The sequence below is a fragment of the Theropithecus gelada genome, chromosome 16, assembly GCF_003255815.1.
Source record: "Theropithecus gelada isolate Dixy chromosome 16, Tgel_1.0, whole genome shotgun sequence".
Lineage (NCBI taxonomy): Eukaryota > Metazoa > Chordata > Mammalia > Primates > Cercopithecidae > Theropithecus > Theropithecus gelada.
Genome location: NC_037684.1, coordinates 58,288,424 through 58,307,654, shown reverse-complemented (window position 1 = coordinate 58,307,654; position 19,231 = coordinate 58,288,424). Strand labels below are relative to the sequence as shown.

At 46.5% G+C, this 19,231-nt stretch overlaps 1 protein-coding gene across 3 annotated transcripts in view; it reads right to left on the bottom strand.

Annotated features, from left to right (window-relative positions):
- Positions 1 to 393: 393 nt before the first annotated feature.
- The window catches only part of RPA1 (replication protein A1), a 66,186-nt gene continuing 47,348 nt past the window's right edge, over positions 394 to 19,231 (bottom strand). For 2 of the 3 annotated variants that reach the window (XM_025362520.1, XM_025362519.1), the window contains exons 13-17: positions 17,134 to 17,266; positions 12,010 to 12,186; positions 8,631 to 8,738; positions 4,860 to 4,946; positions 394 to 2,889 (exon numbers count right to left, since the gene is read on the bottom strand). In XM_025362520.1, the coding sequence (XP_025218305.1) occupies positions 2,785 to 2,889; positions 4,860 to 4,946; positions 8,631 to 8,738; positions 12,010 to 12,186; positions 17,134 to 17,266 (610 nt within the window). In that variant the 3' untranslated portion in view covers positions 394 to 2,784. The remainder of the gene's footprint in view (positions 2,890 to 4,859; positions 4,947 to 8,630; positions 8,739 to 12,009; positions 12,187 to 17,133; positions 17,267 to 19,231) is intronic. The other variant, XM_025362521.1, reaches the window with a different exon arrangement.

Genomic DNA, 19,231 nt, shown 5'->3' with positions numbered 1-19,231 from the left:
CTAACAAACCACATAAAAGGAGACGGGGTGGGGGCGGGGGGCGGATTCTTCTCTCTGAGACAAGGAAGCAATCAATTTACTGGGGGAATAGTGGCCTTCTAACAAGTGAAAAGAAGAAAAGGAGACCAAACAACCTGTTTCATTCTCTATAAATAAAACCCTGGGCGGCATATTGCCAAAGAAACAGGAGTCAATATAAACCTTTACATACTGGGCAGCCAAACTTCACTTTTAGACAGTATATTAATTATGTAGTCAATAACTATGGGTTTCATTAGTGTATTAAATACCACGATCAATAGTATTTATACTTTTCGAAGACAGCCCACTCAGGAACAAAAGTGGGGGAGGGGAAGATTTTTGACTCCGCAGTTCGAAACAGGACGGCACGCGAGAGATTAGCAAGGTTTTAATGGAAAGTATAAAACACTGGAAATATGGACAGAAATCAGATTATTACCCTTTTATTTTTTTTCCCTGCCCCTTTCACAATGAGACTGGAGGGAATTCAAGAACCGCTTGAAATAAAGGCGAAATGATTAGATTTTTTTCTCCTAATTGCTTAACGCTGATGTCATGGTGTACGCAAAATCGACATTGATCTCTAAGTGAAAGAGGAGAAATAGAACCACAAGAATAGCCTTTCGAGGTAAACTATATCCAAGAGAATTCTACGAACTGTGGGCCAGAATCTATTTAGGTAACCCTCAGGGACCAAAATCTCTTAAAAGCCCAACAGTGAAGCCCATTTCTGACGCTCCTCTGCTGGTGATCCGACCTTTTAGTGGGGAAATCTGTTCGAAATATCCTCCTTAAGGGAGCCCTACGCCCCAGCACTGCCCCTGGGTTTCCAATCACATCCACGGAGACGTGCTGGGTTCGTCACGCTGGCCACTGAGAAGGCACGGGGACGGGCGTTAGCGTTCCCTGGATGCGTCCTGGTGCCACGGCTGCTCAGGCCTCTTCGCTGTGTGGACAGACACGTGGGGAGAGGAGGGAATGCTGGGAGTAGTAGGCGTAAGAGACTGGTTACTGGGCTGAAAGCTAGATCACCACTTCCCACCCACAATTTGTCAATCCAGAAGAGGCTGAAGACTGTAATTTTCTAGTCGGTGCTTTATGAGCAAGGTCAGACAGAAAAGAACTTCCGTAAAAATGGCTGAGGCCTCGGAGACTGAAATGTGACCCGGTTACCATCTCCTGAGACTAGAGAAGGGTAGGAAGGAATGTGTCTAAACCATTAGTGAGGCTGAGCAGGAGTCCCTGTGTCTGTCCTCAGGAACGTCAGTCATCCCGTCTAGGGCTGGCTGGCTCCTATGTCAAGGGCGGACAGCGAGGGGGGAGACAGACAGGACACCACCTCCTCCAAAAGCCTCCACGGGTGGCATCTGCAGCGATGAACAGCAGGTCCTCTGGCAGCAGACTGACAACTGACCGCTGCACTGCCGGGGTACGAGGGTGAGATGTGCAGCCAATGGCAGGCGGTGTGTTGCAGCCACCAGATAGATAATTAATATGATTAGGAACACACAGAGCAAGCATGCTCTTGCTGACTGAAAGGCCCAGTAGCATAATTACTGTTTTCTTACCAGCTCACTGTCTGTACACATTTCAAAGCCTGGTTGGTGTTAGACTGCTGTGTAAACATCAATAAAATCCCAAGCGCCGGATCATCCGCATCCTTTGGCAACATGGCTTTTTGTTTTTAGTGTTTTCATGCTTTTAAAGATGCATTTCAGGGCTGCAAACACTAGGAAGAAGGATCTCCATGCCTTGGACTAATCTTCGGGTTTATAGTGAGTTAACATCTCCCCCAAGTGAACATTTATTATGAAGGCTAATTAATCGCTTTCCAGTTACGGGAACTCTTTGCATTCAAAGAAAGTAGGATTCGCAAGCAAAGAATATACTGTTTATTAAAACAAAGCAAGGGAAACAAAAGGCTTCAAAACCCTTTCCGTGTAACATAGCTTTAGTCAAAAAAAAAACCCAAAATATACGAATGCCAGGAATACGTACAGGTAGAAAAAGTACGCATTCACCAAGCGAAATGCAACATTAATTGAAATGAAAACTAAAGAAACGCTTTGTAGTCGCTTGGATTTCCCTAGGGGACAGCAAGTCAATGCTTATCAGCAGTCCTCAGAAGAGACAATTTTGATTAGTATCAGACCCATCTGACTCAGTCTATTAAACCCTGAAGGAAGGATACTCTTCAGATAGAAAAGAGATGCCTTTGATTAATAATTCTGCCCTATTGCCATTCCAAGCATTAACAACTATGTAGCACCTCTAGAAAGAGGGAGCCTTTGAATTCTAGGAAGACACACTTACTAAAATACCCAGGTGCCCACAAATGCTTCTCAGCTCTCCCTGCTGAGAAGAGCCCAAGTTGTGAGGCAGGGGGGTCACTGCTGGAGAAGCAAAAACCTAGTTACATAATTTACTTCATGGTCTGCCGTTAGGGTCAGGGACTTATGACATAATTCCTGCTTGATGACAATGAAATTGACAAAACCCTGAAGGCAGAGGGAGTGACTGGTCTTATACTAACCGCTGGCTGACTCCCTAGGCCTGACACGGTTTACACCACAGCCACCCGAGCGTATTTCCTTTGCCTACCGATGGGTTCTGAGATGCACACACGAGAGGAAATTGCTTAGTCTACCATAAAGAGCCTCTGTGCGGAGTAGCTAACACGGGATCGTCACAGGGAGGTGGGAGGAAATCAATTCCATTCTGGCTCTTTATTTGCAAACTTCTACCCAATCAGCACTGCTCTCCTCACATCGATGCGCTTCTCCTGATGCTCAGGACCAGCCTTCGGCCGTACTCTCTGTAGTCCACCGGCTTCACGTCCATCACAGTGGCCTTAATTCGAGACTCGTCCTTCAAAGAGAGAAGCGGTTCGTGAGCGGTGAAAGCGTGGCGTGGAGCAGTGAAGCCCCTTTTGCTTCAGTGGTTTCAGTGAGCCCAGCGGGAGGGAACAGACACACCGGCCTCCGAGTTCAGTCATTTCGGTGAGTGACAGCCTAGTCCTGATGTCTGCGGCTGGGCGAGCAAACAGGTCCTTTCTCTAGCACAGGCCCTTCTGATTCTTTACCCGAGCTCCCAAACACTCAGAAGCCTAGAATCCTAGTGAGATGGACTTTCGAGGGTTTCTCTAGTTTAATTTATTCTCTCTACTGCAGGGGATGCAGACCAGAGAGGACATGGGACTTGCCCAAAGCCACACAGCTAGTTCTGAAAGCTCAACTTTTAAACTTTCAAGAAAAGCAGAGTTGTGAAAGAAAGAACACCCGCAGCAGAGGAGACGACCGAGCCCGTCCCGTCTCAGCTCGGGGAGGCAGCCTGTCTTCACCTCACCTGCCCCGTCCAGACACGATGGGGCTGAAGGACCCCAAAAATCCCCTCCGGGCCCAGCCCACTCCCTGACGTTGTTTCAGTGACATCTGATCCTCTATCTCATTTAACGTTGATAGTAGCACGCCTAACAACAGGTATTAAGGTAAATACATGAGTACACCCTGCCATCAGCAGGGGCGTTTTTACCACTCCCCCGTCCCACTCCTACGTTTACATTCCAGGACTGAATGGTGCCTTTCCGGGCAGAAGGGAGGAAGCCCAGGAAGGCTGCACTGGCGAGCTCGGGGCTGTTACGCTGCTGTGTGCTTGGCCATTACTAAATCCAGTGACACTCAAGCATGATCAAGAGCAAAGCTCTGAAGTCAGCCTGCCCGGGTTGGACTTTAGCTCGGCCACTTGCTAGCATACGACTTAGGCAGGTGACTTGTTCTGTGAACGCCCCCGTGTCTCTGTATGTATTCCTTCGGTGGCAAAACGGGGTAACAGTAGTTTCCACATAGAGGGTTACTAGGCTCAAGTGAGATATTCCACGTGAAGGATGTAGAACAGTCTCTGGCAGACAGTGCTCAATAAATACTGTTTGATTATAACTATATTAACTCGGCCGGGCGCGGTGGCTCAGGCCTGTCATCCCAGCACTTTGGGAGGCTGAGGCAGGTGGATCACCTGAGGTCAGGAGTTCGAGGCCAGCCTGGCCAACATGGTGAAACCCCGTCTCTACTAAAAATACAAAAATTAGCTGGGCATGGTGGCGGGGGCCGGTAATCCCAGCTACTTGAGGGGCTGAGGCAGGAGAATCACTTGAACCCGAGAGGTGGAGGTTGTAGTGAGCCGAGATTGTCCCACTGCACTCCAGCCTGGGCGACAGAGACTCTGTCTCAAATAAATAAATAAATAAATAAATAAATAAATAAATAAATAGTATTATGGTCACTTTAAGGAATTTTCAAGGTAGTTTTAACTACATGTGGTCTTTGTTTCATATACTGACTGACTTAGAAACGGGGTCTCAGTATGTTACCCAGGCTGGCCTTGAACTCCTGCCTCAGTCTCCCGAGTAGCTGGGACCACAGGCACACACCACGACGCCCAGCTCATATACTTAATATACTTATCCACAATCTAAATTTGTCAAAGATGTGACTCTACTGCATGCATTATAATTTTTATCAGAACACAGACAAAAAAATTCTAGGATTTAACTGAAAACAAAAAACAAAAAAAACCCCCAAAAAACAAAAATAAACAACAACAAAAAAAACCCCATACAGTATTCGCTACCCGCCGCCGTTGTTTTGACAGGACACTTAAGCTCTCTCTCTTTCCTCATCTGAAATGGGGACAATAACAGTACCTGCGTTGGGCAAAGTCAGCACTGGGGTCTGGCACACAGTGAGTACAGTAACTCCCTGCCAGTGAGCGCCGTGGCTCTGCCGTGGGTGACAAACGGCACCTCCCCGCCACTAACCCTGCTGCCCTGGGCCCTTACTTACGTTGTAGGTCTCTACTTTGACCCTGACTCTGAATATGAAAGATCGGAAGTTGGCATTCTGGAAAACTTCTTCAAATGCCTGTTCATTCTGCAAAAACAAATAGAAAACTTGACACATGGAAACCACTGGACAACCTGCAAATACCAATAAGACTTTTCAAAAGACTTCTAGAAACCACTCTCCCAGGTTGTTTGAAATTACTTAGGAATGACTAATCTACAGGTAACATTACATAAAACTGTTTTGAGTAGAATTTTACTGAAAATTCAAACACTAATCAAATTGACAAAAGGTAGAATGGCAGTTGTCAGGGCCAGGGGAAGAGGGTTTTGGAAAAGGAGCTACTTCTCAGTGTACGGAGTTTCAAATCGCCGCCCATGAACGGTGGGTCTCCATTCTCCCCTTCCCTCGACCCTTGGAAAACACAAGTCTGTCGTCTGTCTTTATGAATTTGCCTATTGGCCGGGCGCGGTGGCTCAAGCCTGTAATCCCCGCACTTTGGGAGGCCGAGACGGGCGGATCACGAGGTCAGGAGATCGAGACCATCCTGGCTAACACGGTGAAACCCCGTCTCTACTGAAAAATACAAAAAACTAGCCGGGCGAGGTGGCGGGCGCCTGTAGTCCCAGCTACTCGGGAGGCTGAGGCAGGAGAATGGCGTGAACCCGGGAGGCGGAGCTTGCAGTGAGCCGAGATCCGGCCACTGCACTCCAGCCTGGGCGACAGAGCGAGACTCCATCTCAAAAAAATAAAAAATAAAAAATAAAATGAATTTGCCTATTAAAAAAAGTACTGGAAAAGGATGGTGGTGACAGGGGCGCAGTATGTGAATGTACCTAACACCGCTAAATTGTACACGTAAAAATGGTTACAAAGGCAAATTCATTATGTCTGTTTTACTAGATACAAACAATTAAAAACACTCTTAGGAATTTTCTAAGACTTTAAGGCCGGGCGCCATGGCTCACACCTGTAATCCCAGCACTCTGGGAGGCTGAGGTGGGTGGATCACCTGAGGTCGGGAGTTCAAGACCGGCCTGGCCAACATGGTGAAACCCTATCTCTACTAAAACTACAAAAATTAGCCAGGCGTGGTGGCAGGTGCCTGTAATCCCAGCTACTCGGGAGGCTGAGGCAGAAGAATTGCTTCAACCTGGGAGGCGGAGGCTACAGTGAGCTGAGACTGCACCACCGCACTCCAGCATGGGCTACAGAGCGAGACTCTCCAAAAAAATAAAAAAAAGAAAAAGAATTAAGAGGAGGTCAGGTATGGTGGCGCATGACTATAATCCCAAAGTTTTGGGAGACCAAGGTGGAAGGACTGCTTGGGGCCAGGAGTTCAAGACCAGTCTGGGCAACATAGCAAGACCCCATCTCTACCAAAAAAAAAACAAAATTTAAGCCAGGTATGGTGGCATGTGCCAGTAGTCTCAGCTACTCAGGAGACTGAGGTGGGAGGACTGTCTGAGCCCAGGAGTTTGAAGCTGCAGTGAGCCACGATCACACACCATGGCACTCCAACCTGGGTGACGAGGCAAGACCTTGTCTCATAAAAAAAAAAAAAAAAAGGAAAAACACTCAGAAGAAAGTTTAATATAATTCATGATTTCAGCCTCTGTATTTATAGCTACTGATTTGGTGTGCAAGCAGAGAAGACTGTTGAAGTGGGCAGAGGCTAGGGAAGGCCTAGAAACAATCCTTTTCCCTCTGTCACTCCTCAAATGCAATATGTTTCTTTCTTAAAAAAAAAAAAAAAAGCTGGTAAACAGGAATTAGAGAATACACTATGTACAAAGATGCATAAATAAATGTGTAATAACTATATTAACATAGTTGATCGAGACCCTTGACAAAAAAAAAAGAAATTAATAGTTCACACCAGCCTAGCAGCCTAGTATTTTCTGCAAGTCACGCCGAGCATGAGAGCAGCTTTGCTATACAGAACTCTATTCTGTAAAGGTTACTTGATCAAAACCCAAACCCAAACCAAATGCATCCCCTGGACTTTCAGATATGAAAATAAAACAATGGGTTAAAGCTGGAGAAGATGACAGCAGCTCCCATTATACTCCCAAGCTGAGGGGCGTGGAGCGCCTACTCCAGGATCTCACGGTTCCTCGGGGGAGTTTCTGTATGTCCTCATTCACCAGCAGTAAAAACAGTCAACTAGAACAAGCTCATAAACAATCCTGAAAGGCTGACTTGAGCCTTAAAATCTGATACGAAAATTGAGGACCAGGTAAAAACAGACAAAAGATACTATCATACTTTAAAGTCAGTTCTAGTTATTTCTGTAACAGGATTTGTTGAGACTATTTTGAGAGCTCTCATGGACAATTTAAAGAAAGAGTCAGGGGCAGAGCCCAGACAGACAGAACTGGGGACAGGAAAGGAAAAGAAAAACACACCAGAACAAACGGCGAAGGCTTTCATCTTCGTGGCCGTTACAAGTGCTCCAACCAATTTGGAGGAAATCGGGGAAAAACCACCTACAGACAGGTGGCCGTTTATGTGGCCCAGAAAACACAGCTCTTATTGGTCTTCCTTATGTTTTATCTGAGCAACTACCCTTCCTAAATTCAGCATTATCAGCAATCTATTCTGTGCATTAAATAAACCTAATATGTGAAAATGCAAACTTATGAAACTGAAATGGACAAAGTTATCTTACGAAAGAAAGTCACTTCATAAGAATTGCATCTGGGCCGGGCGCGGTGGCTCAAGCCTGTAATCCCAGCACTTTGGGAGGCCGAGGCGGGTGGATCACGAGGTCAGGAGATCGAGACCATCCTGGCTAACATGGTGAAACCCCGTCTCTACTAAAAATACAAAAAACTAGCCGGGCGAGGTGGCGGGCGCCTGTAGTCCCAGCTACTCGGAGGCTGAGGCGGGAGAATGGCGTGAACCCGGGAGGCGGAGCTTGCAGTGAGCCGAGATCGCGCCACTGCACTCCAGCCTGGGCGACACAGCGAGACTCCGTCTCAAAAAAAAAAAAAAAAAAAAAAAAAAAAGAATTGCATCTGATGGGCTAAAATGGCAGGCACCTTATATGTGGATTTATTATTATTGTTTTATAGGACAGACCCAAGAACTTGATATATGTGCATTTAAACCAGGATCTGACTTCACTTTTCTGGAACATATTTACTATGTTAAAAAAGCATGCCTGTAATAATTCAGGTTGTTTCAAGGACACCTGCCGATCTAAGTCATCTCAGGCACACTAGCTCTGAGTGCTAATAGGAACAGGAGAAACGAGTGGCTTAGACTTAGAAAGTGCTCTGGTTTTAAAGTACTTTTATATACATTATTTCAATGTTAAGCACATCCAAAATGGACAAAACTAGATAACATCAGATGAGCTCTTAAATAATTATCAGGCTGAGAAACTGTATACGATACCTGAAAGAAACAAACTAAAAAATATTAAACAGCAAAAAGAGGGTCAGTGTTGGGCAAGGCACGGTGGCTCACGTCTGTAATCCCAGCACTTTGGGAGGCTGAAGCGGGCAAATCACAAGGTCAGGAGTTTGAGACCAGCCTGGCCAACATGGTGGAACCCCGTCTCTACTGAAAATACAAAAATTAGCCGGACGTGGTGGCAGGCACCTGTAATCCCAGCTACTTAGGAGGCTGGGGCAGGAGAATCACTTGAACCCGGGAAGCAGAGGTTGCAGTGAGCCGAGATTGCGCCACTGCACTCCAGCCTGGGTGACAGACAGTGTTATAGGATGAGAACCATTAAAAGTTATAATAAAATATGTGGCTGACCTTGTCTTTTAATTCCCCAAGATAAGCAGCATTTTGTCCAAGGATAGCTTCAGCAGACTCCTGGAAACAAGTCACCCACTGATTCTCTTGAAAATCTGCAATATTTACCTAAAAAACACAATTCTACATTATTTCAGCAAAGAAATGATAAAAAGAAGACACACTAAGAAGATGGGGAGAGGTTAATGTTCTTTTTCCACTTATTAAAATAATTTCCAGAGAGGGCCGGGTGCAGTGAGACCAAGCCTGTAATCCCAGCACTTTGGGAGGCTGAGGCGGGTGGATCACTTGAGGTCAGGAGTTTGAAACCAGCCTGGCCAACATGGTGAAACCCCGCCTCTACTAAAAATACAAAAATTAGCCAGGCATGGCAGCATGCGCCTATAATCCCAGCTACTCAGGAGGCTGAGGCGGGAGAATCACTTGATCCTGGGAGGCGGAGGCTGCGGTGAGCTAAGATCGCGCCATTGCACTCCAGCCTAGGTGACAGCGAGAGGCTCATCAGATTAGTTCCTGTCCAGGTGCAGCTGGCTTTGGATGAAGGGTTTTGAGTGAATCAGGGGAGTTCTCTGCATTTTCAATTGTCCACTCTGTAGTCACTAGGAGGAGTTCCGTGAGACGGCTCGGTCACAGATGGGCCCCCAGACAACTGAAGAGCCTGCCCGTGGGCCTCCATCAGTCACCAAATTGACCTGGCAAAGGAAATCAGCAATCAAGTGTCTCCCATTGGGCTGTGGTGTAAAATTAAATAGGAGAAAGTCAAGGAAGAAAGCGGATCTCAAAGAATCCACTTGCTAAAGTAAAAGCCTTTGTAGAAATCAGAGTAGTTTTTCTTTAAGGCATCATTTTGACGATTTTACATCTTCATTTTGCATGTGTACAAGGCTTTTAATATAGGGAACGTGATGATGAAAAATAAGGTGACGAAACCAGTTAAAGCGCAAAGTGCTCTCAATACACAGCAACAGGATCGCATCTGGGCTCACACTTCCTTTACCCTGCACTATCCTTCCAAGAAGCAAAGAGTATCTCATTACATAAGGCAAGAACTGCAATGACGCAGACATGTGATAAATATCAAATCAAACAAGTGTGCAGGAGATTGTGCCATGGAGGAGTTTAACAGAAAGGCTGATGTTTCAATAAACTAAAACAAATTTTCTTCATCTTAGGTTCATTGAAAAGTTTATAGTTTACAAAAAATGAGTCTTAATGTAGAACTTTCCTGCTAAACTTACATTTCATTTTACTTATTATTATTTATTTATTTTTTTGAGACAGAGTCTCGCTCTGTTGTCCAGGCTGGAATGTGGTGGCGTGATCTCAGGTCACTGCAAGCTCTGCCTCCCGGGTAAACGCCATTCTCCTGCCTCAGCCTCCCGAGTAGCTGGGACTACAGGCGCCCGCCGCCACGACCGGCTAATTTTTTTGTATTTTTAGTGGAGACGGGGTTTCACCGTGTTAGCCAGGATGGTCTCGATCTCCTGACCTCGTGATCCACCCACCTCAGCCTCCCAAAGTGCTGGGATTACAGGCATGAGCCACTGTGCCCGAGCTTACTTATTTATTTTTTAAAGACAAGGTCTGACTCTGTCATCCAGGCTGGAGTGCAGTGTCACGATCACAGCTCACTGCAGCCTTGACCTCTCGGGCTCAAGTGATCCTCCTACCTTGGCCTCATGAGTAGTTGGCACAAGTGCATACCACCATGGCCAGCTAATTTTACTTTTTGTAGAGACAGGGTCTTGCCATGTTGCCCAGACTGATATCGAACTCCTGGCCTCAAGCAATCATCCTGCCTCAGTCTTCCAAAGTGCTGGAGTTATAGGCACGTGCCACCGCACCTGGCCAATATGAACATTTTTAAGGCTTCTGATATGTTACTGCCAAATCATCTTCTGGAAAAATGTGAAACTGTTTTCTTTTTTTGAGACGGAGTTTTGCTTGTCGCCCAGGCTGGAGTGCAATGGCGCGATCTCGGCTCACTGCAACCTCCGCCTCCTGGGTTCAAGTGATTCTCCTGCCTCAGCCTCCCAAGTAGCTGAGACTACAGGTGCCCGCCACCACACCCAGCTAATTTTTGTATTTTTAGTAGAGATGGGGTTTCACCATGTTGGCCAGGCTGGTCTCAAACTCCTGACCTCAGGTGATGCACCTGCCTTGGCCTCCCAAAGCGCTGGGATTACAAAAGTGAGCCACTGTGCCCGGCCTTAAACTGTTTTCTTAAACTGCTATTATTGCCTAGTTGAAAACAAAACAAAACAAAATAAAAACCTTAAGGCTGGGTGCAGTGGCTCAGGCTTGTAATCCCAGCACGTTGGGAGGCTGAAGTGGGAGGATGACTTGAGGCCAGGAATTTGAGACCAGCCTGAACAGCAGACCGAGATCCTGTCTCTACAATAAAATAATTTTAAAAATCAGCTGGGTGTGGTGGTGCACCCCTGTAGTCGCAGCTACTTGGGAGGCCAAGGTGGAAGGATTGCTTAAGCTCAGGAGGTTGGGGCCACAGTGAGCTGTGATGATGCCACTGCACTCTATTCTGGGCAACAGAGTGAGACCTCTGTTTTTTTTTTTTTTAAAATGTAAAAACCCATCTCGACAACTTTTTTTTTTAACTTTTTTTTTTTTTTTTTTTTGAGACAGAGTCTCGCTCTGTCGCCCAGGCTGGAGTGCAGTGGCCGGATCTCAGCTCACTGCAAGCTCCGCCTCCCGGGTTTACGCCATTCTCCTGCCTCAGCCTCCCAAGTAGCTGGGACTACAGGCGCCCGCCACCTCGCCCGGCTAGTTTTTTGTATTTTTAGTAGAGACGGGGTTTCACCATGTTAGCCAGGATGGTCTCGATCTCCTGACCTTGTGATCCGCCCGTCTCGGCCTCCCAAAGTGCTGGGATTACAGGCTTGAGCCACCGCGCCCGGCCTTTTGTTAACATTTTTAAAACAGAAAGAAACAATTCTTAAAATGCAAAGAAGCAACAATCTCACATCAGCACACCGTCAGGTTCCTCTGAAGTCAGCGATACTAAAGCTAGAGAATAGATTAGCCACACGAAAATAACTCAATACAGGCACTGGCTGTGTAAGCACGATCACTGCTGTCTAAAAATGCCATTTCAAATTAATCTATCTTCATAGCAGTTATTAGCAGACACGTGTCACTGACGTTATGATTGTATGACATACATGAAAGACTGAAATCAGCTGGGGGATCTCAACGCCACTTTCTGGCATGAAAAAGAGGAAGAATAAGCTCCTCCACACCTACTCACCTGCAGGTTTCCTACCAGGAATGCCTTTGTTTCTACTGTTGTGACCACAGTGCCTGGCACACGGGACGGCCTCAATGAACACAACCGTGGTTCTCATCTACCGAGGCTACTTACTGACAGGATCATGCGGTACTTGAAATTGGGAAATTCCGTGTCGCACTTCTCACAGCGGTACAATCCGTTCTGTTGATCAATCACTTTCTTATTGCAGTCCTGAGTCGGGCAGGCTTGGTACATGCAGTTCTCTTTGCGAAGATATACCACTGTGGCCACAGAACTGAAGTAGTCCGGCTTCGGGAGAAAAGAATGGCGTGAGGCACAGAGTAGCGAGCCCACTCGGGATCAGACTGAGAGGCAGTTCAAAGCTTGCCCTTACGTTTAGGTGGCAAGTGTTTATATATTCCAATCCTCAAGATCACAAATGATCACAGGGAATAATTCATTCTGTAGTTTTAGAAATCACATGTGCCAAGTACAAAACCCATGAAAGTAATAAGCCAAGTTCTAAGGCATATATAATTCCTTAACAATAAAAGAGTTAATTCTAAACTAGACTGAGTTAATCAAAAGTGAAATTGTTTCCTCTTTGCTTGAAGACTGTATGAAAGACAAAGATTTGTTTCTCCTGATCCTGTGATCCTCCAAAGGCCACAGATCTAGGAAATACAGAATGCGGACCACGCAAATCCAGCGCAGCAACGATCAGTCATTCCTCCCGTGTTAAAAACACGCCAGTCATTTCTAGGCCTAGATTCACCTTTTCCTTGTTTAGGCCAGGGATCATCAAGCTGCTTCTGTAAAAGGCCGAATGGTAAATATTTCAGGCCTCAGCAGCCGTTTGGTCATACTCTCTGCTGCAACTATAGGCGCACCTCACTTTACTGTGCTTTGCTTTACTGCACGTGACAGACAGGGCATTTTTCACAGATTGAAGACTTGTGGCGCCCCTGGGTCAAGTAAATGCACAATTTCCCCAATAGCAGGTACCCACTTTATGTCTCTCTGTCACATTTTGGTAATTCTTACAAGATTTCAAACTTTTTCATTGTGTGTGTGTGTGTGTGTGTATATATATATATATATATTTTTTTTTCTTTTTTTTTTTTTTGAGACAGAGCCTCGCTCTGTCGCCCAGGCTGGGGTGCAGTGAGTAGCATGATCTCGGCTCACTGCAAGCTCTGCCTCCAAGGTTCAAGTGATTCTTCTGCCTCAGCCACCCAAGTAGCTGGGACTATAGGCATGCACTACCACACCTGGCTAATTTTTGTATTTTTTAGTAGAGATGGGGTTTTGCCATGTTGGCCAGGCTGGTCTCTAACTCCAAACCTCAAGTGATTCACCCACCCTGGCCTCCCAAAGTGCTAGGATTATAGCAGTAAGCCACCATGCCTGGTCCTTTTTTCATTATTATTATATCTGTTATGGTGGGTTTTTTTTTTGTTGTTTGAGACAGAGTCTTGCTCTGTCACCAGGCTAGAGTGCAGTGGCACAATCTCAGCTCACTGCAACCTCTGCCTTCCAGGGTCAAGCGATTCTCCTGCCTCAGCCTCCCAAGTAGCTGGGACTACAGGCGTGTGTCACCACGCCTGGCTAATTTTTGTATTTTTATTTATTTTTTATTTATTTATTTATTTTTTGAGACGGAGTCTTGCTCTGTCGCCCAGGCTGGAGTGCAGTGGCGCCATCTCGGCTCACTGCAAGCTCCGCCTCCCAGGTTCAGGCTATTCTCCTGCCTCAGCCTCCCCAGTAGCTGGGACTACAGGTGCCCGCCACCACGCCCAGCTAATTTTTTTTTTGGTATATTTAGTAGAGACAGGGTTTCACCATGTTAGCCAGGATGGTCTCGATTTCCTGACCTCGTGATCCGCCCATCTCAGCCTCCCAAAGTGCTGGGATTACAGGCGTGAGCCACCGTGCCCGGCCTAATTTTTGTATTTTTAGTAGAGACAGAGTTTTACCATGTTGGCCAGGATGGTCTTGATTTCCTGACCTCAGGTGATCCGCCTGTCTCGGTCTCCCAAAGTGCTGGGACTACAGGTGTGAGCCACCGTGCCTGGCCTATGGTGATCTTTAACGGCATTACTGTAGTTGTCTTGGGGTGCCACTAACTGCACCCACATAAGATGGGGAACTTATATTGATAAATGTTGTATGTATGCTGACTGATCCTCCAATTAACTATTCCTGTCTCTCTCCTTTGAACACATAAAGAAGAAAGCAAACAGTCTTATTGCTGATATGGAGAAAGTGGTAGTGGTCTGGATAGAAGATCAAGCCACAACATTCTCTTAAGCCAAAGCCTAATCCAGAGCAAGGCCTCACCTTTCTTCAATTCTATGAAGGCTGAGAGAGGTGAGAAAGCTGCAGAAGAGGCCAGGTGCGGTGGCTCACGCCTGTAATCCCAGCACTTTGGGAGGCAGAGGTGAGAGGATTACCTAAGCCCAGGAGTTCGATACCAGCCAGGCAAGATAGTGAGACCCAGTCTCTACAAAAAACTGTCAGGGCATGGTGGTGTGCACCTGTAGTCCCAGCTACTCCGGACGCTGAGGTGAGCCGTGATTGTGCCACTGCACTCCAGCCTGGGTGACAAAGTGAGACTCTGTCTCAAAAAAAAAAAAACCAAAAAAAAAAGCCGCAGAAGAAAAGATGGAAGCTAGCAGATGTTGGTTCATGAGGTTTAAGGAAAGAAGTCGTCTCCATAACAAAAGTGGAAAGTGAAGCAGCAAGTGCTGATGGAGAAGCTGCAGCAAGTTCTCCAGAAGATCCAGCTAAGACCACCAATGAAGGTGGCTGCACTCAACAGCCGAGTTCAGCGGAGACAGAACAGTCTTCCGGAAGAAGATGCCATCAAGAACATTCATCCTAGACAGTAGAAATCAATGCCTGGCTTCAAAGCTTCAAAGGACAGGCTGACTCTCCTGTTAGGCGCCCATGCAGCTGGGGACTGTAAGGTAAAGCCAGGGCGCGCTGACCATGTCAAAAATCCTAGGGCCCATAAGAACTATGCTGAATCTACTTTGCCTCTGCTTTATAAATAGAACCTCAAAGCCTGGATGACAGCATATCTATTTATAGTGTGGTTTATTGACTGTTTTAAGCCCACTGTTGAGACCTACTGCTCAGAAAAAGAGATTCCTTTAAAAATACGACTGCTCATTGACAATGCACCTGTTCACCCGAGGGCTCAATGGAGACACACAGTAAAGGAGATTAATACTGTTTTCATGCTTGATAACAACGTCTATTCTGCAGCCCATGCAGATCAAGGAGTAACTTTGACTTTTTAAGTCTAAGAGACACATTTCACGAGGCAATAGCCGCCAGAGTGATTCCTCTGATGGATCTGGGGAAAGTAAATTGAAAATCTGAAAAGGATTCACCATTCTAGATGCTATTAAGAACAGCTGGCTGGGCACAGTGGCTCACGTCTGTAACCCCTGGCACTTTGGGAGGCTGAGGCAGGGAGATCCCTTGAACCCAGGAGTTTGAGAGCAGCCTGGGCAACATGGCAAAATGCCGTCTCTACAAAAAACACAATTAGCCAGGTGTGGTAGCACCTGTAGTCCCAGCTTGGGAGCCTGGGAGGTGGAGACTGCAGTGAGCTGTCATCAAGCCACTGCACTCCGGCCTGAGTGACAGAATGAGACCCTGTCTCAAATTAAAAAAAAAAAAAAAGGAACATTCATGATTCATGGGAGAAGGCCAAAATCCCAACATCGACAGGAGTTGGAACAAGTTGATTCCCACCCTCATGGTTGACACTAAGGCTTCAAGACTTTGGTGGAGGAGGGACCTGCAGATGTGATGAAAACAACAAGAGAACTAGAATCAGAAGTGGGGCCTGAAAATGGGCCTGAACTGCTGTAATCTCAGGATCAAACCTGAACGGATGAGGAGCTGCTCCTTACGACGGGCAAGGAAAGTAGTATATCGAGATGAAATCTCTTCTGGTGAGGATGCTATGAGCATTGTTGAAAGGACAACAAAGGATTTAGAATTCACAAATCCTTTTGTGATGGTTGATAAAGCAGTGACAGGACCTGAGAGGGACAGACTCCAATTTGAAAAAGTTCTACTGTGGGTAAAATGCTGTCAAACAGCATCAGCTGCTACGGAGAAATCTTTTGTGAAAGGAAGAGTCAACCAACGTGGCAAACTTCACTGCTGTCTTATTTTAAGAAACTGACAAAGACACCCTGATGTTCAGCAACCATCGCCGTGATCAGCCAGCCATCCACACTGAAACAAACCCCCACCAACGAGAAGATGACGACTTGCCGAAGGCTCAGATGATTGTCAGCATTTTTTAGCAAGTAAGTTTTTGTTTTTAAGAGAAGGGGTCTCCCACGTTGCTAAGTAGAACTCCTGGGCTCCTGTGATCCACTTGCCTCAGCGTCCCGGGTGGCTGGGATTACAGAGAACCGAAAGACTGGGTGTCCCATGACAGGACGACAAGGATCTGTCCAGTGTTTGATTCTCGAGCTGTTCTCTAAGAGCACTATAAGAGCTGCTGTTGACAATGATGGATGAGGGTGTACAGTGAAATGAGAGTAGGAAGGAAACCTACACTGTATATGACGAAAATAAAAGAGAGGCATTGCTATTTTAGGAGCATAAAGGAGAAATAAATGATCTAAACACTGAACTGCCAGCAGAATACAGGTTTAGATCAAGATGGGAGGAGGGTCATTAAATACAAACACTGAAAGGAAAGCTGCAACTAAAAGTCAAATATCAGGGCCAATCCTTGTCAGGGAATGCCGGCAGCTCTCAGCCTACGAGGTTAATACACTGTCTTCTACAGCCAGGAACAGCACCCGTGAAACTGCCTCATGTTTGACACTGAGCCGGACTAATGCTCATCTCAAAAAACATCTTTTTGATATGTGGGAACTTTAATTTGCAGGAAGGATCACAGAAAAGACACATGGACCCGAAGGCAGCTGATACGATACCACAAAGCTCGACTGTCACCCCTGCTCCAAGATCCCTCTCGGAATTGACTCTAAGAGTTCTTCAGACTCTCCTGCCTCCAGTCCCCTGAGGGTTAACACACACTCCCATGAGCCTACCTGGTTACTTCCCTTGCCAGGGAATCTCAACCCCCACGTCACGCTCGGGTCACAGCCCCGGGTAAGAATTACAGCTCTGACAGCTGGTGTCGGAAGTCAGGTTCCTAAATCTATCCTCCTGCACACTTTGCAGGCCTCTGTGAAGGTGGTTAGGAATGCCGGGTACCTTGTCGCCTTGGCCCAGGTTCTCAGATTTGACCTCGTACAAGGTTTTCCAGTTCGTGTTGCCCCCTCCAACGCCGCCGCTCTTTAGATCAGAGATGGAAACACCGTCTAAGGCCTGTCCTTCTGCGTCAAACCTGAGAACGTGAACAAACAGCGGGTGACGAGTCCTCGGTATGTATGATATGCTTCTCAACACGCGACTTGTTGCTATACGCCAGACACAGGTTTCCCACCACCCGCCCAGCTTCCACACAGGTCACGGTCACCTCGGCTGAAGTCAGTATCTTCGTAATTCTATCTTTTTAAAAATATTTAAATTAAACAAAAAAATGATGTCAGTGTTTCACTCTGTCAGCCAGGCTGTAGTGCAATGATACAGTCACGGTTCAAGGCAGCTCTGACCTCCTGAGCTCAAGGGATCCTCCCACCTTAGCCCCGCTAAGTAACCGGGACTACCATGCCCAGGCCCATTAAATTTTTTTTTTTTTTTTTTTTTAGAGATAGGGTCTTGTTATGTTGACCAGGCTGAGCTCAAACTCCTGGACTCAGGCGTTCCTCCTCCCTCGGCCTCCCAAAGTGCTGGGATTTCAGGGCGTGAGGCACTGCTCCTGGCCCAAAGTCTACTGAAGAAAGGGAATGACCTCTCTTTGAATCCCAGTTGCTTTGATGCCCCCCAGTGGTGAAGAGAATCACTGCCAAAGTACCGAAGAATCCTTTCTTAAACTAGCCTTGCCTATCAGCAGTGGCCGGACCACCCCAGGCCCAAAATCAGAAACCAGGAAAGTCAACAACCAGTAAGCTATAAAGCGGCCGTCTGGGCTAGTCCTTTAGGCTACTAACGCTCATTCTCAGCCAGCAGCTGCATTCTGATCTTCCCCGAAAAGTATCAGTATGGAGAGGGACAGTCAATATACCGTGATAGCAAAAGGGTTTCCATGAAAGGCCTCCTATGCCTGATACAGAAGCCAAAAGTGTTTTTTTTTGTTTTGAGACAGAGTCTTGCTTTGTCACCCAGGATGGAGGGTAGTGGTACTAACTTGGCTTGCTGCAACTTCCACCTCCTGCCAAGTGCTTCTCATGCCTCAGCCTCCCGAGTTAGCTGGGACTACAGGCACGTGCCACCACGCCTGGCTGATTTTTGTGTTTTTTGTAGAGACAAGGTTTCACCATGTTGGTCAGGCTGGTCTTGAACTCCTGGCCTCAAACAATTGCCCACCTTGGCCTCCCAAAGTGCTGGGATTACAGGCGTGAGCCACCGTGCCTGGTCCAAAAGATTTTATAAACCAGAGCAACTAATCAGAAGGCATTATCTTTTTTCTTGTAGATTTACTTTCTTAGTGAAATTTTACTTTTGCTAATACTAAAGTTAAATTAATTTGTATTAAATTATGAAAATTGATTGTACTTCTTGATCACACATCAACTGATATGAAGAAAAAGGGGCCAAGGAGAAAGTGCTCAGGATCACAGCTGCGGCAGGGAGGAGCCGGCCTGAGATGAAAGGCATATGCCGAACACCATCCCACGGTGGGTAACCGCACAAAGCACAGGCTCCCGAAACAGAGACCATCGAACAGAATGGATGGTGCCCTAAGCTGCAGACAACTGCCTTCTCCTGTCAGGTCAGCGGCTAAATCCCTCACAGGGGCACAGCAAGGCCCATAAATCTGTTTCACCACTACCAGCTACACAAGTTTACGGTTTCGAAAGCTCCAAGGACACATTTGCCACCAAAGACCACTCGTCAGGAGTGGTGACTAGCAAGAGCAAGGACAGAGGTGGCCCTTCTTACAGTAAAAACTCTACATTGTTATGGCCAAGATCTAAACATCTCTAATCCTTGTCCAGATAGCGTGTGTGCACTGAACTTGTCTTTGATCAATGCCAAGTTATTTTATTCTGGGGACAGCCATGCTTTTTATGTTGACTAGGATCATGGTTATTGGCAAGTAAAATATGAAGACCTTAATGTGGGAATGCAATTAACCTGGAGTGGAGCTTCAGAGCGCGAAAGAAAAGCAAGCAACAAGAACAAACCAAATCTGTGGCTAGTTCTGTTCAGACTATGGACGGACCCTGCAGTGCAGTAGACACGTGTG